The sequence below is a fragment of the Ursus arctos genome, unplaced genomic scaffold, assembly GCF_023065955.2.
Source record: "Ursus arctos isolate Adak ecotype North America unplaced genomic scaffold, UrsArc2.0 scaffold_2, whole genome shotgun sequence".
Lineage (NCBI taxonomy): Eukaryota > Metazoa > Chordata > Mammalia > Carnivora > Ursidae > Ursus > Ursus arctos.
The window spans coordinates 33,384,418-33,401,614 of record NW_026622874.1 but is presented as its reverse complement, the minus strand read 5'-3'; the positions used below and the strand labels follow the sequence as shown (position 1 = coordinate 33,401,614).

Sequence of the window (17,197 nt, the reverse complement as noted above, 5' to 3'; positions counted from 1 at the left end):
GCTTAACAAACTCTTGAAGCACTTTTCATAGAATTTATTTATTTTTCCAGTTTTATTGAGAAATAATTGACATATATTGCTGTATAAGTTTCAGGTATATACCCACTACAGTTTCATTTACATATACAGTGAAATGATTACCACAATAGGGTTAGTTAACATGCATCATCTCATTTAGATGCGATAAAAAGAAAAGAAAAAATTCTTGTGATGAGAATGTTTCAGATCTATTCTCTTAACTTTCCTGCATATCATACAGCAGTATTCACTATAGTCATCATGGTGAACTTTATATCCTAGTACTTATCTATCTCATAACTAGAACTTTGTACCTTTTGACCACCTTCCTACAATTTGCCCTCCCACCATTGAACTACTGGTAGTCACAAACTGATCTCTTCATGAATTTGGTGTAGTTTTGGGGGTTTGGTTTGTTTGCTTGTGGTTTGTTTTTAGATTCCACATATAACTGAGATTGTACAGTATTTGTCTTTCTCTGTGTAACATTTCATGTACCATAGTGCCTTCAAGGTCCATCCATGTTGTCACAAATGGTAAGATTTTGTCATTTTTAATGGCTGAATAATATTCTATTGTACGTATATATACCACAACTTTTTTTATCCATTCATCCATTGATGGACACTTAGGTGGTTTCCATGTCTTGTAAATAATGCTGCAATGAACATGGGGGTACAGATCTCTTTTTGAGTTAGTGTTTTCATTTCCTTTCAATGTATTCCCAGAGGTGGAATTGCTGGATTGTGTGGCGGTTCTATTTTTAATTTTTTGAGGAATTGAGGTGCCTTTTAAAATATAGGTTCCTGGGTTCCATCTCACTCTTCAGAGATCCTCTGGTTTGGGGTGTGGCCCAGGAAGCTGAGTTTAACAAGTACTCTGGAAGATTCTGAAGCAAGTATCTGTAGGGTACACTGCTATGAGCGAAGTGCTATGGGAAGCAAATTCCCTTCTTAGAGTGTTTTCCCACTTTTCTCCTTTTGTTTATTTGCATAAACTGATTCTAATTTCCTGCACTCTTAAATTTCACTCTTGCCTGACTTACAGCAACATTTCATTCTACACTAAGAAAACAAAATCATTAAATAGGAATTCCCTTATTTATCAGTCATCTACCTTCATTTGAGATCAGATCCTTTGTCTCCCCTGCTTAAGATCTGCCAACGGCTTCCCATCACATTAGAACAAAATCCATGCTCTTTAACCTTGACTCTAAGTTTCTGTCTCTCTGAAATTCTGTTCTCCTCCCTCACTCCCTCTGCTCCAGCCACATGGCCTTCTTTCTGTTCCTTGAACATAGTCACGTTTGTTTAGACTTGGGGTTCCATCTGTTGAAGTACCCTTCTTACATATCGTCTCTCACCCATCTCCTCGACATTCAGGTCTCACCTCCCCTGGCCACCCTTCTCTGACTCATCGGAAGTAGTCTGAACCCCAGTCACGCTCTATCACACAACCATGTTCTATTTTCCATAGAGCACCTTTCATCATATGAGACCTTCTTGTTTATTTTTTTACTTTGTTGCTTGTTCTCTCATTGAAATACAAGTTCATGAGAGCAAGGTCTTTGTCTTATTGCCTGATGAATCCCTCACACTAGCACATAATGGAGAGTTCAGTAAGAACTCCTGTATCAATGGAAAAAAATCCTTTCTCCCAACAAAAGTCAACTTTTCCTTCTGAATTATGGTCACATTCCATCCCGTCTTGCCTGTGCAAGGACTTGACTTCTGCAGATACCCCGTCTTCTATCACCCGTTTGTATCTCTCTGTTGGATCAGCCCTACCAGCAGTTAAATATGCTCCAGAGCATCCTTTACTGGGGGTGGTCAGGGGATTTCTCATGACCCTCTTCTCTTCCTTCTCATCCCTCTTCTCAAAACTTCTCACTCCCTACTTGCTCACATTTCTTTATTGCCTCAACCCACTCCAGACAGACTTCTCTCCCCCGCATTCTCCTAAAGCTGCTCTCAGCAATGTTACTACTGACCTTCATGCTGGCATTTCCAATGGTCATTTTTCTCTCCTTATCTTCTCAGTCTTTCAGCAAAAGCTGACTACTACTTTTCTCTTGAAACCATTTTCATTCTCATCTTCCAAAACAGGGCACTCTTATCTGGTTTTTTTCTGTACCTCTCTGGTTACTCTTGGTCTTTTTTTGCCCTATCTCTCAATATTTTAAGGTCCTGGGGCTCAGCCCTGGGCCTCCTCTGGTTTTCTCCATACCATCTTCCTAAGAGATCATATCCAGTCTCATGGTTTTATATACTGTTTATATGTTGATGACTCATTTATTATCTGTAGTCTTGAACTCTCTCCTGAGTGAAAACTTTGTACATCCAACTGCCTTCCTGCATCTCCATGTGTGGGCCCAATAAGTGTGTTAAATATACCAACTCTAACATGGAACCAATTCTGCACACACACACACACACACACACACACACACACACACACACACAAACTGGTGCTTTCCCATCTTAGGACATGGTATTACCATCAATCAAGTAGCTCAAGTCACTATAAGTAGCCTAGAAGACATTACTGAATCCTGCCATTTCCCTACCCTCCCCCCATCTAATAGTTTTTGTTCTAAATTCTACTTCTACAATGTATTCCAAACCCATCCACGTCTCACTGTCTTCCTTTGGTCCAAGCCTCATTTTTTTTTTTTTGTCTGAACTATCATAATAGCCTCCAGACTTATACTTCCTGCTTCTAAAAACAAAAATCTAGTCCATTCTTCACTCACTGGCCAGACTATTCTTTTTAAACGTAAATCAGGCCATGTGACTCTCCCGCTTGAACACTCTGGTGACTTCTACTTAGACTTCTTACTGTGGCCTAAGAAGTCTAATATGATTCCTCCTGCTGGCTTTCTAACTTGATCTCCTACCACTTTATTTTGATCACTACATTCTAGCCACACTTGCCTTCTGTCTATCCCTAAAGCATAGTAAACCCATCCCCGCTATTAGGCTTCTGCCTAAAATGCTTTTATTCAGTGCTTTACCTGGCTGGCTCTTCTCCAGTCACAACTCAAATGTCTCCTCTTCATAGGCCTTCCTCAACCATCATAGCTGAAGTCTTTTGCCTCCCTGTCCCTTCCTCCTCCTGGTGCATTACATTTTGACACATCACTCTGTTTATTTCCTTTACATACCATTTAATTATTGGTATCCATCTATCTCTCTCCCTCTATAGGAATATATATTCCGTGGGGGTGGGAAACTTGTTTCTAATGTTCTTGGTGTATCTCCTGTGTTTGGGACAGTACCTTGGTTAATATGCATAACTGTCTTTCAAAAATGATCAAATAGCCAGGAAACCCAGTGTTAAGGCATTTGATTATAATAATTTTCATTCTCAATAATAATTTTTCCTCCTATCTGCTTTCTGACCTAACTTTCAGTTTTATTTTTATTATCTTATATATTCTTCATTCATTTAAAATGGATTTCTAAGCCATTCCAAGTAAAGCCCCTTGGACCCAAATAGAGTTAAGCATATCCCTGTTCTCCAGAAATTGCTTTGCCTTATCCGTTTTTAACAGGGTTTGAAGAATGCACATGGCAGTATCTTACCACTGTCTTCTAATTTAGATCCGGTCATGATCTACTCTGATTTTTCCTTTTGATTGTAGAATGATGTGCAGCAACCCTTAAGAAAAGTTTTATTTCTTAATGGCTCAAGGACTAACCTCCTTTTCTCTGATATGGAAGAGAACACGACTGATGGAAATTCTTCTTGTGACCTGGATTTTTGGCAATTCATTACAAATAAGAACTATTGTCCCCCAAAAGAGAGAGTCTCAAGTCTTATTGGGGATAAGATTTTCCCATTATTTCTCATCCAGAAAGTATGATTCTTATCTCCGTTCACCTCTGAAGATCACATTATAAAATACCTTTCTGCCCTTGCTGCTTTTAGATCTCGGTTCCTTCTTAGTCCACATCATTGCTACTGATCATTACAAATTTAAATTGGTCCTCCTGCTTGTAGAGAATTATTTGGTATTGTCCATATTCAAGTTATGTAATTATTTATTAAATCACTTGATTAGGATGAATTGGTACAAGTAATGCCAGGATTGTGAAGTTGGTCTTCTTTGGGGTCAGACCTTTACTTTCCCTATAGTATTGCTGTTTTGCACAGGTATGCACTTGGAGACATTTGTGGGGGTTAATGAAGAAAACCAAAGGAGTTGAGGAGAGGAATAGAAGACCTGAAGTGATATCTGGGTCCTAACAGGGATGGCTGTTCTTAGGTGCTGTCCATGACTTCTCCAACAGAAGTGTCGGGCTACAGGAAGGCTAAGTCTGGCTGCAATCTTGGGAGCTATGTGTTTGCCATTGTTCATTTAGTTCATGTTTATTCTTTTTTTTTTTTTCAAGATTTATTTATTTGACAGAGATATAGCAAGAGAGTGCACAAGCAGGGGGAACATCAGGCAGAGGGAGAGGGAGAAAGACTCCCTGCTGAGCAAGGAGCTCAATGTGGGGCTCAATCCCAGGACCCTGGAATCATTACCTGAGCAGAAGGCAGACACTTAGCCAACTGAGCCACCCAGGCCCCCCTTGTGTTTATTCTTTGACTTTCACCTGTACCTGTCTCAAACTTGTTTGAAAAAGAAAGAGATTTATAAATCTGATATTCAAATATCCTGCCATTCTGGAGTTGAAACTCGAGCTCTCTTTCATAACCAGAAAAATGATTTTTCCAGGTACATCCTCAAGTGTATGGGTGTTACAGTTCCTTACTCATCTCCTAGGATAAGATTTGTTTCATTAATAGTAATAATAATATTATTAATCACAGGGAGCTGTCTCAAAATGACTAGTTCCTTTTATCTAGTACCCATCAGAAGTATTTACTCTGCTCTCTTAGGGGGCATATGACTCTAATGGAACAAAATAATGAAGAATAATGAACATATTTTCATCTTGCTAGGACCAAAAGGTTTAATGATTAACAGAGTAATGTGAATTCATTTAACTAATTTTAGAGGATCATACATGTGCTGTACTTAGGGGTCTCTAATGTACTTTAGTTCCCTGTGTTATCCCAGGAAGGCTTTTATTGATAAGGTTTTAGTTTTTTGTAATGAGTCTTTAAGAATATGGAACAACTCCAGGGTCTTCATGGAATTTTATAAAAAATTATGTTCTCCAGCTCTTCCTCTAAGTCTATCCTAAAAAGTCTTTGAACTTTTGAGCTTATATCTCTGCATATACACTTATAGTGCAAGACCGGTTCTTTGTCCCAGAAAATACTGCCACATTTTAGGTTTACTTTCTAAAGATCAAAGTTGTCAGGGTAATTGGTAACAAAACCAAAGCACAGTAGAAGTTTTAGCGTCTTCTAGTTTTGATATTCCTGTGGTCTTTGTCTCTAGGTCAGTGTAAGTTCCTGCCAAGGTATCCTTTTGCTAAGCCTAAAATTGAGAGTGATCAGTCTGAGTTTGCTGTTGGGAAAACTTGGGAATATGAATGCCTTCCTGGGTATATCAAGAGGTCATTCTCTATCACCTGTCTAAAGACCTCCAAGTGGTCAGATGCTCAGCAATTCTGTAAACGTGAGTAATCTGTAAAAGAGTCATCTTTGGGTCTATCAGTGTATGTCTATGAGCTAATCTATTATTTTCAAGATAAAAGACCAGCAAATTAGTAAATCATCTTACATTAAGGGGGTTCCTGGGTTTTCCATGTTTCTTTTATTCCTAAGAACATTGGGTATTGGGATTAAGTCATCACAGCTGGCCAGCCCTGTTTATCCTGTAAGCTCCACAACTTTGTTCTACGGTCTCCATACTGTGTTGAGTGAGATTAAAAGTTAGTATACAAAGAACACGGGTGTCACTTCATTCTTATCCCATTCAATTCAAGAAATATTTTTCAGTAACCACTAGTTGTGAAGCATTAGGCTAGATAATGGGGATGGGGGTACACAGAAAAATTAGCTAGTCTCTGCCTTTGAGGAGCTCCTATACTAGCTGTGAAGACTGGCTTTTAAATAAATGCTGTACTCTGATGTAATTTCTTTTATTTATAGAGATAAAGTTCTATGGGACCATAGGGAAGTAAATACCGAATGTTGTCTTGGAGAATTAGGGAAATCTAGGCATTACAGGCAGAGGAGATAGCATATTCAAAAGCATAGTGGTACAAAGAACAGGAAGTCTTTGGAAAAAATAATAATCCAGTGTGGCTGGAGTATAAGGAGCATGGTGGGGAATAGCAGTTAATTAAGTGGACTGAAGCTTAATTGTAATGGGCCATGCATTTTTTTCCCAATAAACAATAGTAAGTCACTGTAAGTTTTAAATGCAGGGAGGGGCAATGCCATATTTGTGTTTCTGAAAGATAATATATGCAGTGGTATAGAAGGTGTACTAGACCAATTGAGACCAAAGTTAGAAAGGTAAATTTTGCTATGCAATGATCCAATCAGAGACTACAGCAATGACTAAATAGTTGGTTTGGAGAGAGATTTCTGGAATCTGGTCACTAAAATTTGGTTAGCAGTTGAATGAAGAGCAGTGGGTAGAGGATGAGTTACAGAAAGGAAGTGATGACTATGAGTTTTTTTTAAGCCACAGACTTGGTAAATGATGCCATCAACTGACAGAACATAAAAAGGGGAAATAGAGATTACAAATTATGATTAACCACTAATAATGTTTGCAACCATTCTCAGAAGTATAGAGCGCATGCTTTAAACAAATAGTATTCTGAAGTTGACTGATCCTTTGGAAGATAGAAGTTTTGTAAATGTCAAAAATGTCTTTGAGTAAGTGTGAGTAGGCTAGTTGGCAAGTCCAGTCAGGTTGGTATTTAATATGAAACACAGAACATCCCCCAAATCCCAGTCCCAAATTCTGTTTTGTTTTGCTCTCCATTATAGGTAAATCATGTACGAGTCCTGGAGAACTCCTCCATGGCTCTGTCCTCATACCCAAGGGTGTCGTGCTTGGGTCAACAATTACATATTCTTGTGATCAAGGGTGAGTTGGCAGGAGACATCTTCAGAATACATGGGTATTAGAACAGTGGTTTCAACCAGAAACCATCAGTTCTTCAAAAGAAATCCAAGTAATTGCCACCTACCCTTAAAAATAGATAAGCAAAAAGAGAATTGCCACTCTGATCTGATCCAGAGTGAAGAGAGAAAACTCTTCAAAATTATCCACTAAAAGAGAAAGAAATTGGGGCTACTCTTCTTCTGATTTTAAATCTCCAACATTCCTGACCAGGAGCCAAATCTCATTTGGCTTTAGATTGTTGAATTTTTGTATGAGTCCTTAGTTGATCCCCATTATTTGTCATACATGATATGTATGTAACCCTTTCCCATTCTTTCAGTAGAAAAAGAACTAAGCTTTCCTAAAATGTCACACTAGCTGGAAGATGATCACCCATTTCTTTGTCTTTAGATACCGACTTATTGGTGATTCATCTGCTACATGTATTATCTCAGACAATATTGTAACCTGGGATAAGGACATGCCTCTTTGTGAAAGTGAGTAAGATGATTCCTTAATTACACCCCATGTAATTCCTCTTGTCCCCTTCTAGAGGGGAATTGGGCATCTGCACATCAAAATGAGCACCCAGGAAATTCACACCTGGTTTGGGTAGTTCTGGGCACACAGCTGTAGTTTCTCTTCTACTGTATCTCCCAATCCCACCACACTTTCCTTTGATTACAGTTCTTTGATAAGTTATTTCATAGTGAATAAGTGCTGAAATCTAAAATGTGCTATGAGATTATACACTGCCATCTTTATTCTATGCAAAATGTTGGCTGTCCTAGGTGTTTCCCATAACAGTTTATCTATACTTTGGGGTGGGGGTTGGGAGGAATGGTGACCAGATCCTAGTTTCTTGACTTTTCATCAGGCCAGTTCCATAACTTTTTCTACCTTGATACTTCCCATTAAGAATAATCTTTGAGAGGAGGATACAGAATTTCAACAATCTGGGTTAATTGTTGGCTGAGTTGAAATTTGGTTTGCAAGAGTGAAGACAAAATTCCCAGAAGGTATAACCTTTAAATGCCTTCTCTCTTTTCCCACCTACCCCTCAAAAGCTATTCCTTGTGAGCCACCCCCAGCCATCTCCAATGGGGACTTTTACAGCAGCAGTAGAGAGGACTTTTTCTATGGAATGGTGGTGACTTATAAGTGCCACGTTGGACCAAATGGAAAAAAGCTGTTTGACCTCCTGGGTGAGAAGTCAATATATTGTACCAGCAAAGACAATCAAGTTGGCATCTGGAGTGGCCCTCCCCCTCAGTGTATTCCTCCAGTCAAATGCCCAATTCCAGAAGTTGAAAATGGAATTATGGAATCTGGATTTGGACGTTCATTTTCTTTAAATGATACTGTGATGTTTAGGTGTAAGCCTGGCTTTACCATGAAAGGCAGCAACATAGTATGGTGCCAACCAAACAGCAAATGGAATCCTCCACTGCCAAAGTGCTCTAAGGGTGAGTTGTGCTGAAACTTTAGGGATCTAGAAACAAAATGAAACTTTTAGAGAAATAGATATATGGTATTTATGAGAAGAGGAGGGGAAAGATAGTTGGGTATGCTGGTTAAAGAATTTTAAAGTAAACTTTGAAAGTAATATCTAAATTTTGAAGAAGTAGGAAACTTACTATATTCTGGGACAGTACAAGATCTGCATTAATGTAGGGCAAATTAGAAGACCTAGAAGGAAGGAAGGAAGAAGGAAGGAAGGAAGGAAGGAAGGAAGGAAGGAAGGAAGGAAGGAAGGAAGGAAGGAGCGAGCCAATGATGAGAGATTTTTTTCCCCTCCAAACATATATATGATTTAATTTTATTTAAACAAGGGTCAAATAAACTCTCAATCCTATTGGCCATGCCAATGGAGGAAATTGGCTGATGTCAGAATTTGATTAAAAATACTGTAGACCTTATACATTCTCATATTGAAAAATGTGGCCTTTGTGGAACAAGGCTAGAATTAAGACTGGGTCACTTCCCCACTCTCCCTTTCTCCCCTACTCTTATTAAGAAATGTCTGACTTACTAAAAACCTGGCAACATTGGGAGGCCCTCCCACACAGCTCAGAAATGTTATCAGCCTGGTTTGGGGACAGCAGGGAGAAAGAGGGACATTGTGATAGTAAAAATGTATTATAATAGTTAGGTTCCCTTGGCTACAATATTAGTGAGAGAATATCCAAGACCTTTTTAGTTAAATGACATGGAAAATGATGAGTGGGTGTAATGTTTCCCAGCATAGATCAAGATAGGAAAAGCAGGTAGTTTCATGGTTCATCCTATCTGAAAAAATAAAGTCCCACTCCACCTCCACCCCAGCCAAAGTAGTCTCTGCCTTACACTTAGGAGTGTTGACATAACCACCTTCATCCCAACCCTGTCAACCCCAAGTTGCCTTAGGCTGTAGAGGACAAAGTTCTTATTTCAGAAATAAAAGGCCTCTGGTCCTGTTCTTTTCTCAGGGTGTCTACCACCTCCACATATCAACCATGGTAGTTATAACATCTTGGATAAGGAATTCTTTCCAATTGGACAGGAAGTGTCCTACAGCTGTGACGCTGGCTACACCCTCATTGGAACTAGCCCTATACAGTGTACATCCTTGGGAACCTGGAGCCATGCAGCCCCTGAATGTGAAGGTGCCTAAAGCTTTATTCCATCTTAAGGAAACTCAACTGTTTCCTGACTCTTCATGTGCCAGCCTTGTCTTTTTTTTCCTAGCAAAATCATGCGATGCCATTCCAAACCAACTTCTCAATGGCCGTGTGGTGGCTCCTCCTACTCTTCGGCTTGGGGCAGTGGTTTCATTTGTTTGTGATAAGGGGTGAGTGTGAAAGGAGAGGGCCTGGACTGAGACCTATGATCCATAGCTAAGCAATGCAAAAAGTGATCTCTAAAGATAGCTAAATTTTTTTTCTCTTTATTATTTTTTTCTTGTTTTCTTTATTTTGTATGACTAATAATACTAATGTGAAGCAAATCCTATTGATTTTTCTCCAACTCTATGTATTGTGCATGGCCAGGGAGAGCTAGGAATTGTCCTTTCATCATGTGAAAAAGCAAAATTTGGGGTCAGAAATTAAGGTTCCTATTATGAAGAACAATGAGGGTTCAGTAGGAGGGGTTCTTTGGGGGGTGATCTTAGGTAACAAGGTCTTTGATGTTTTCTTCAGTAGGAACTGAGGTTTTTTTCTTTCTAAATGGTCAAGAGAATTTTGACATTTGGATGCCAAAGAGGAAAGGGAGAATTCAAAAAGAGAATACTATCATTAAGTTTTTTTTTTTTCTCTATCTTTTTACCTGGTCTGAAGTCATCACATAGCTGAGCTGATTCACAATCTTGGACTTCTTCCTTAAGCCAGAAATGATTAATATCACATACTTGGGAGACGTGATTAATTCCATGCAGCTGAAAATTGATTTGTTCTGGTGATGATTTGCAACTCCTTATTATTTAAGGTACCAATTAAATGGCCAATCTTCTAGTCAGTGTGTCTCAGAAGGAATGAGAGTACTCTGGAATAATACGTTTCCTGTCTGTGAACGTGAGTAGAAAACAAAAATAATCAAGTATAGATCTTGTCTCCTGATTTTTGGTGTATTCCCATGCATAACATCTTATTCATATGTGTGCTTTGAGTATATATATACATGCCAGTCTTCTGTGTGATCTAGGATGCAGACCAAAGCTAAATTTATTGAATTGACTACATATTGTATCAAGTATTCTATATTTAAAGATAAATGCTCTCAATGTTCTCCCTACTGAAACTGAGTAGCACTGATGTGCTGAAGTGGTTTGGCTGGGTCTTCCTATGCCATTTCCTCTACTGATGAGCAACTCTTGGAGCTCAATGGAAATCAACCAGAAGTTCTGGATGTTGGCAGTTTTTCCTTTATTCTGAGACTCATTCAGGAAAGATGTGCATATATCAACACAGCTATAAACAATATCCTTCATGTGTATTAGGACAAGGAAGTAAAAACTAGGAGGTCATTATTCAAAACCTCTGATCACTTTCTGTGGGCTTTTTCAAAGGGGTCCAGCATCAAAGGATAACAAAGGATCTGCAGTGAGGCTGCAGAATCTTCAGTAGTAAGACAAAATGTGTTCTCACCACTTGTAGCCCCAGTTGTATATTTGAGACAGGCATTGGATAATTAGTATGTTCCAGGTATCATACTTGTCATTTTCAGGTACTTTTATCTCACTGGATTCTTCTTGTAACCTTATGAAGTAGCTTGGATCATACTATAGACAAAGAAATTGAGGCTTAGAGAGGGTAAGACTTGCCTAGTCACACAGCTATTGAATGACAGTGGGGATTTGAAACCAAGTCTATTGAGCTCAAATTTCACTAGTGCGTCGTGCCTCCCCACATGTGATTAACGTATTATTAAGATTCTTCTTCTGTGCTGTTTGCCTTTTGTTTCACTAGAAAATTGATGAGACTCTAAAGTATTCAATAAATTCTGTTTCATTGTTACTGTTTGGTCAGGATGGAGTTTATAGACCCGTTGATTTGTTTGCTACAGATGGAGAGAAATGTAAGAAGTTAGGAGGTTGGGGCTAAGCATGGACTATGAGTAAGAAGTAAATTATACAAATGTCTATCTGTCTGAAAAAGTGACATGACCTATTTTTGGACCTTTCATCTAAATTTAAATCTTTTCATTGTCAGGATTAGTATGACCACATATTTCCTTGTTTACTTTTCAGGGATTTCTTGTGACCCTCCTCCTCCTATCAAAAATGGTTGGAATAGTTATTCTACTGGTTCCATTCCTCTTAACACTGTGGTAAGGTACTCTTGTTTTAAGACCTTCAAGCTCATTGGAGAAAGAATCCTTTTTTGTATAAGTAAAGACCAAGTGAAAGGAATCTGGGATAAAGCTGCTCCTGTGTGTGAATATTATAATACAAATTCTCTTTGCCCTGAGCCCATAGTGGCAGGAGGATACAGAAATAAAAAATCTAGACCACCATACAGACATGGTGATTCTGTGACATTTACCTGTAATACCAACTTCACCATGAAAGGAAACAAATCTGTTTGGTGCCAAGCAAATGGAACCTGGGGGCCAACACCACTACCAACCTGTGAGAGTGGTAAGTAAAAACAAACACAAAGCCGAGTGGGGAGGCTGAAACCTTGCATTTCTGTGCAGATCAAGTCTTCATTCTGAAGGAAGAACAGTGTGGATGTATGAATGGTGGGAGTGGAGGGGAGGGAAAAGGGGGAAAATTATGCTTTCTTGTTTTTCCTTAGTCCTGGAGGGATATAAATGTTCATTCAACAAACATTAATAGAGCAAAAAATAATGGGAAAATGTAACTGAACATACCTAATAATTGAATGGAATAAGTCTCACAGGGATGGGGGTCAGAGTTGCTTGGGATGTGGAAATTAGTTGGTTTTAAACTATGTATCTGGGTTACTGGTTTTTTTTTAATGATTTTTTATTATATTATGTTAGTCACCATACAGTACATCCCCGGTTTCCGATGTAAGGCTCGATGATTCATTAGTTGTGTATAACACCCAGTGCACCATGCAATACGTGCCCTCCTTACTACCCATCACCTGTCTATCCCATTCCCCCACCCCCCTCCCCTCTGAGGCCCTCAGCTTGTTTCTCATAGCCCATAGTCTCTCATGTTTCATTCCCCTTCTGATTACCCCCCTTTCTTTATCTCTTTCTTCTCCTATCAATCTTCCTAGTTTTTATGTTCCATAGATGAGAGAAATCATATGATAGTTGTCTTTCTCTGCTTGACTTATTTCACTTAGCATTATCTTCTCCAGTGCCGCCCATGTTGTAGCAAATGTTGAGAACTCGTTCTTTCTGATAGCTGAGTAATGGGTTACTGTTAAATTGAGAAGAAATGTGGGATCTAATAGCAAAATACACCCAATGGATTTATTTATTTATTTGAAAGATTTTACATATTTGAGTGGGAGGAAATGAGTGAAGGGAAGGACAGAGAAGCAGACTCCCCACTGGGCAGGGAACCCAATGAGGGACTCGATCCCAGAACCCCGGGATCATGACCCTAGCCAAAGGCAGACACTCAACCTTGACTGAGCCACCCAGGTGCCCCCGCCCAATGGATTTAAAACTCATTTTTGAATAGGCATTGGGCTATTCTGGCAGAAATGATGCTCTGTTATCTGTGGCCTCTATGGATATTTTCTGAAGTGGTCCACTATTGTCCAACTCACCTATGAAGCCATAGTATTTCAGATCAAATGACTTTAAAGATAGGGGCCACTATAAGTTCTTCATTTTCTTATCATTTGGTTGCAGCTGAAACCTAAAGCTGAATTTCAATTACACAATTACAGGGACTGGCAGTACTTGACAAAATTTATACCATCAAAATTAGCTGTTTTCTTAATAAAGAACAGTATCGATCAGTTCTAAATCAATTGAATTGAAAATGCTGTCAAATCATTAGAAAAATATGGATCTGTCTATAAATATGTATATAATCTTGGAGGTAAGGAAGATCTTAAGATAGTCAAAAATGGGGTGACCATGGAAAACAATTAAACCTTTAGAAAGATTTAGATAGATCTATATGTATTGACTTGCAAAAATATAGACAGATTACTAAGCAAAAAAAAGGCATAGAATAATATGTATTAAGTGCACATACATACACATACTATGTGTATATATGTATCATATATAGGATCCCCAAAATGTATATTACTAATGTCAGGCAGGATGACATGCTACTTTTGGTGCAGAGAACAGGCTATGGGTAGAAGGAGAGTATGGGAAAAAATGAACTTTCTTTGGTAATTGAAATTTTTCACAAGGCAAATGTAATTCTTGTAGCTAAAAACAAAAATGTACCATTTGTGGTATAAAATGCATACACTTAAGCCACACCTGTCTGATCTTTAAAAGGCTAAATGTTTGGATCTATGTATTAAGTCAAAATCTCGATTGTGAAGGGTATGTCATCTGATGGCCTTTTTCCTAATGTGTGTGTGTAAAGATTTCCCCCAGGAGTGTCCACCGCTTCCCACCATCCCCAATGGATCTCACACAGGGGAGGGGGTTGGCCCCTTTGCCCCAGGATTATCTGTGACTTACAGCTGTGAACCTGGTTACTTGCTTGTTGGAGAAAAGACCATTAGATGTTTGTCTTCGGGGAAGTGGAGTGCTGTTATTCCCACATGTAAAGGTATCTACATTTACAACAAATTTTAAGAATTGGGGCTATTCTGGGGTACCTGGGTGGCTCAGTCACGTTAGCCTCAGACTGTTGATTTTGGCTCTGGTCATGATCTCAGGGTTGTGAGATGGAGGCCCATATTGGGCTTCATGCTGAGCCTGGAGTCTGCTTGAGATTCTCTTTCCCTCTCTCTATCTTGGCTGTTCCCCCCAACTTAGGCGCATGTGCTCTCCCTCCCTCCCTCTCTCTCTCTCTCCCTAATGCTAATTAATTAATTAGGGCTTCTTTCCTTAGAGGCACAGTGTGAACCTCCAGGACCTTTTCTCAATGGACGGATAAAGGCCCCTCCAAGTCTTCGGGTTGGTGCAACTGTGAACTTTGACTGTAACGAAGGGTGAGCGTCAGGAGGGCCTTGGAGATTTAATTCACTGGGTTTATGTGTGCATGGTGTGACTTGTGACACCTGCCAAGGGTTCCTCTGTGAGAATCCAGGGATAGCCTATGGTGAAGCTGGGAGAGAGAATGCTTATGAAAGGAGTTGGTACGCATCAATTAAGTGAATTTGTCTTGGATTTTAAGTGGAGGCTGTTTCTCTGCAACACCTGCTGCCTTCTTGTCCTGAATGATCCCCCTCTGTCCCCAGGTATCGGTTACAAGGCCAATCTTCCAGTCAATGCGTAATTGCTGGACAGCGGGCGTCTTGGACCAGGATGCCAGTATGCAAAGGTTAGAAAACTGTGGTTTGTAGCTAGTTCCCTGGTCCTTGAACAGAACACTCCATTCTCGGCTTAACAAAAAGCTTTTGGTCCAGTCATTACTATACAGAATCTTATAGAGCAGAGATCTCACGTAGACATCTCAAAGGGGTATGTTCTTCACTGAAGCATCCTTCAGCCACCTCCTTACTCTCTGCTTACTCATGTGAAACAGGGTTCCTAGGGTCTTCCTTCTCTGAAAGCACTGTAGACTTGCCAGCCAGGCCAGGCACAGAAAGGGGATTGCATTTTCAGTAGAAGAAATCAAAGGATCACCCCAGTAGATATACTCAGGAATAAAGTTCTAAATCCTACTTTTAAAATCATATTGCTATAGCTGCCTTGATTGGTATGTTACAGATTCAAGTATCACTGTCCCTGATCCTAGGAGGGGACGTGGTACAAGCAACATCCAAGGCATTCTTCGTTTGAGGTGCAGCTGCAATCTTGTCATTTCTAATTTCTCTAGAAATTCTTTGCCTGCCACCTCCTTCTATTCTCAATGGAAGACATACAGGCAGCTCTTCAGAGAACATTCCTTATGGAAGCACAGTCACTTACACCTGTGACCCGGACCCAGAGAAAGGAGTGAGCTACATCCTTATGGGGAAGAAGACTATCCGTTGTATCACCAATAGTCAGAAGACTGGAATCTGGAGTGACCCTGCCCCAAGCTGTGAACTTTCTAGTTCTTCCGTTCAGTGTCCACCTCCCCAGATCCAAAGAGGCCAAATATCATCTGGGCAGAAAGAGCGATATTCCTATAACGACACTGTGGTATTTGCTTGCACATATGGCTTCACCCTAAAGGGCAGCAAGGCAATCCGATGTAATGCCCAAGGCATATGGGAGCCATCGGCACCAGTCTGCGAAAAGGGTGGGTATTCCAATACTCAGAGAATGTGCTACTGATTCATTTCTTTTAAAGAGTTACAGGATGGGGTTATGGATTTAAGCAGGGCCTTTTCCAGTTTCTAGTCCCCTCAATTCTGCTACATATAGTGAATATAAATTATATCGGTTTTCTTAACATCACCCCTCCACTGTTGTTCCATTTTGTGGGTGTATCCTTGGAGAAAAAGCATTAGGGATCACTAAGTTGCCTCCTTCTCTAGGGAAAAAAAAGTGCTGTTTGTTTCAATAGTAATTTTTTAAGGGAAGTCAGCAAAACCCCCACCCCAGGATATATCCCATTAAATACATTGGAGATGATTCCCTAAAAAAAAAGAGACAGAAGAGTTAGAGCCCCAAGTAGAAACTGAACAAAGTCTGCGGCAGCCTAAGTGCAGAAATGAAAAAAAAAAAAAAAAAAGATGAACCACTGATCTAAAATTACCCAAAACTGAGCTACATATTAATAATATCTTTGTTTCTTTCTGTTGTTTATATAAGAAAAAATTTTCTTTTCCTTTAGGGTGCCAAGCCCCTCCTAAAATCCTCAATGGACAAAAGGAAGGTGGATACATGGTCCGCTTTGACCCAGGAACATCTATAAAGTACAGCTGTGACCCTGGCTATGTGCTCGTGGGGAAAGAATCCATACGTTGTACCTCTGAGGGGGTGTGGACACCCACTGCCCCCGAATGCAAAGGTGCCAGGCTTTGCATGTAGATGTTTTATGGTTTTGAGGTTGCCTTCAGCTGATTTCTCACGCAGGTCTCTTTTCTTAGCGGCGGAGTGTGAGCCTATTGAAGAGCAAGTCTTCGACAAACCCCAGGATCAATTTGTTAGACCAGATGTTAACTCTTCTTGCGACGAAGGGTGAGTGAGGGCTGCCTCAGCCTGAACCAGGTCTGGCTTATCTGTGCACACTACAAGCTCTGCTGTCTGCATTTAACTCAAAGAGCCTTCCTTGTCACCTCTTCGCAGAAGGGTTGATTGCACTGTTGTTGTGTGCGTGGAAATGCTGCCTATGCGATGGATGGATGGTGCTGATGCTGGCTACATATTTGTCCCTATTATTTCTTGTCCTAAAAGTGGTGAGTCTGCTTTGAGCCAGCAGCCTTGCTTAACTTAGTGGTCACCAGATGGCAAATGACATGACTCTTTGTCTCTAGGTACCGGTTAGATGGCAGTGTTTATCAGAAGTGCCAAGGTGCAATTCCTTGGTTTATGGAGACTCGTCTTTGTACAGGTGAGTAGCAAAAATGATGGAGGACCTGAAACAGTGTGAGATGTACGCATTTCCTGGGAGATTTCTGTTAGAGG

General features: G+C 39.9%; 1 protein-coding gene across 4 annotated transcripts in view; it reads left to right on the top strand.

The window, feature by feature from the left end:
- Window positions 1–17,197, top strand: part of CR2 (complement C3d receptor 2) — a 35,973-nt gene that overhangs the window by 1,877 nt on the left and 16,899 nt on the right. For 2 of the 4 annotated variants that reach the window (XM_057315269.1, XM_057315267.1), the window contains exons 2-9: window positions 11,766–12,155; window positions 14,055–14,243; window positions 14,529–14,628; window positions 14,878–14,960; window positions 15,459–15,866; window positions 16,404–16,580; window positions 16,660–16,750; window positions 17,047–17,123. In XM_057315269.1, the coding sequence (XP_057171252.1) occupies window positions 11,766–12,155; window positions 14,055–14,243; window positions 14,529–14,628; window positions 14,878–14,960; window positions 15,459–15,866; window positions 16,404–16,580; window positions 16,660–16,750; window positions 17,047–17,123 (1,515 nt within the window). Of the gene's footprint in view, window positions 1–5,413; window positions 5,594–6,921; window positions 7,022–7,450; window positions 7,537–8,106; window positions 8,506–9,507; window positions 9,685–9,766; window positions 9,870–10,504; window positions 10,591–11,677; window positions 12,156–14,054; window positions 14,244–14,528; window positions 14,629–14,877; window positions 14,961–15,458; window positions 15,867–16,403; window positions 16,581–16,659; window positions 16,751–17,046; window positions 17,124–17,197 lie in introns of those variants that run through there. The other 2 variants (XM_048225027.2, XM_057315268.1) reach the window with 2 other exon arrangements.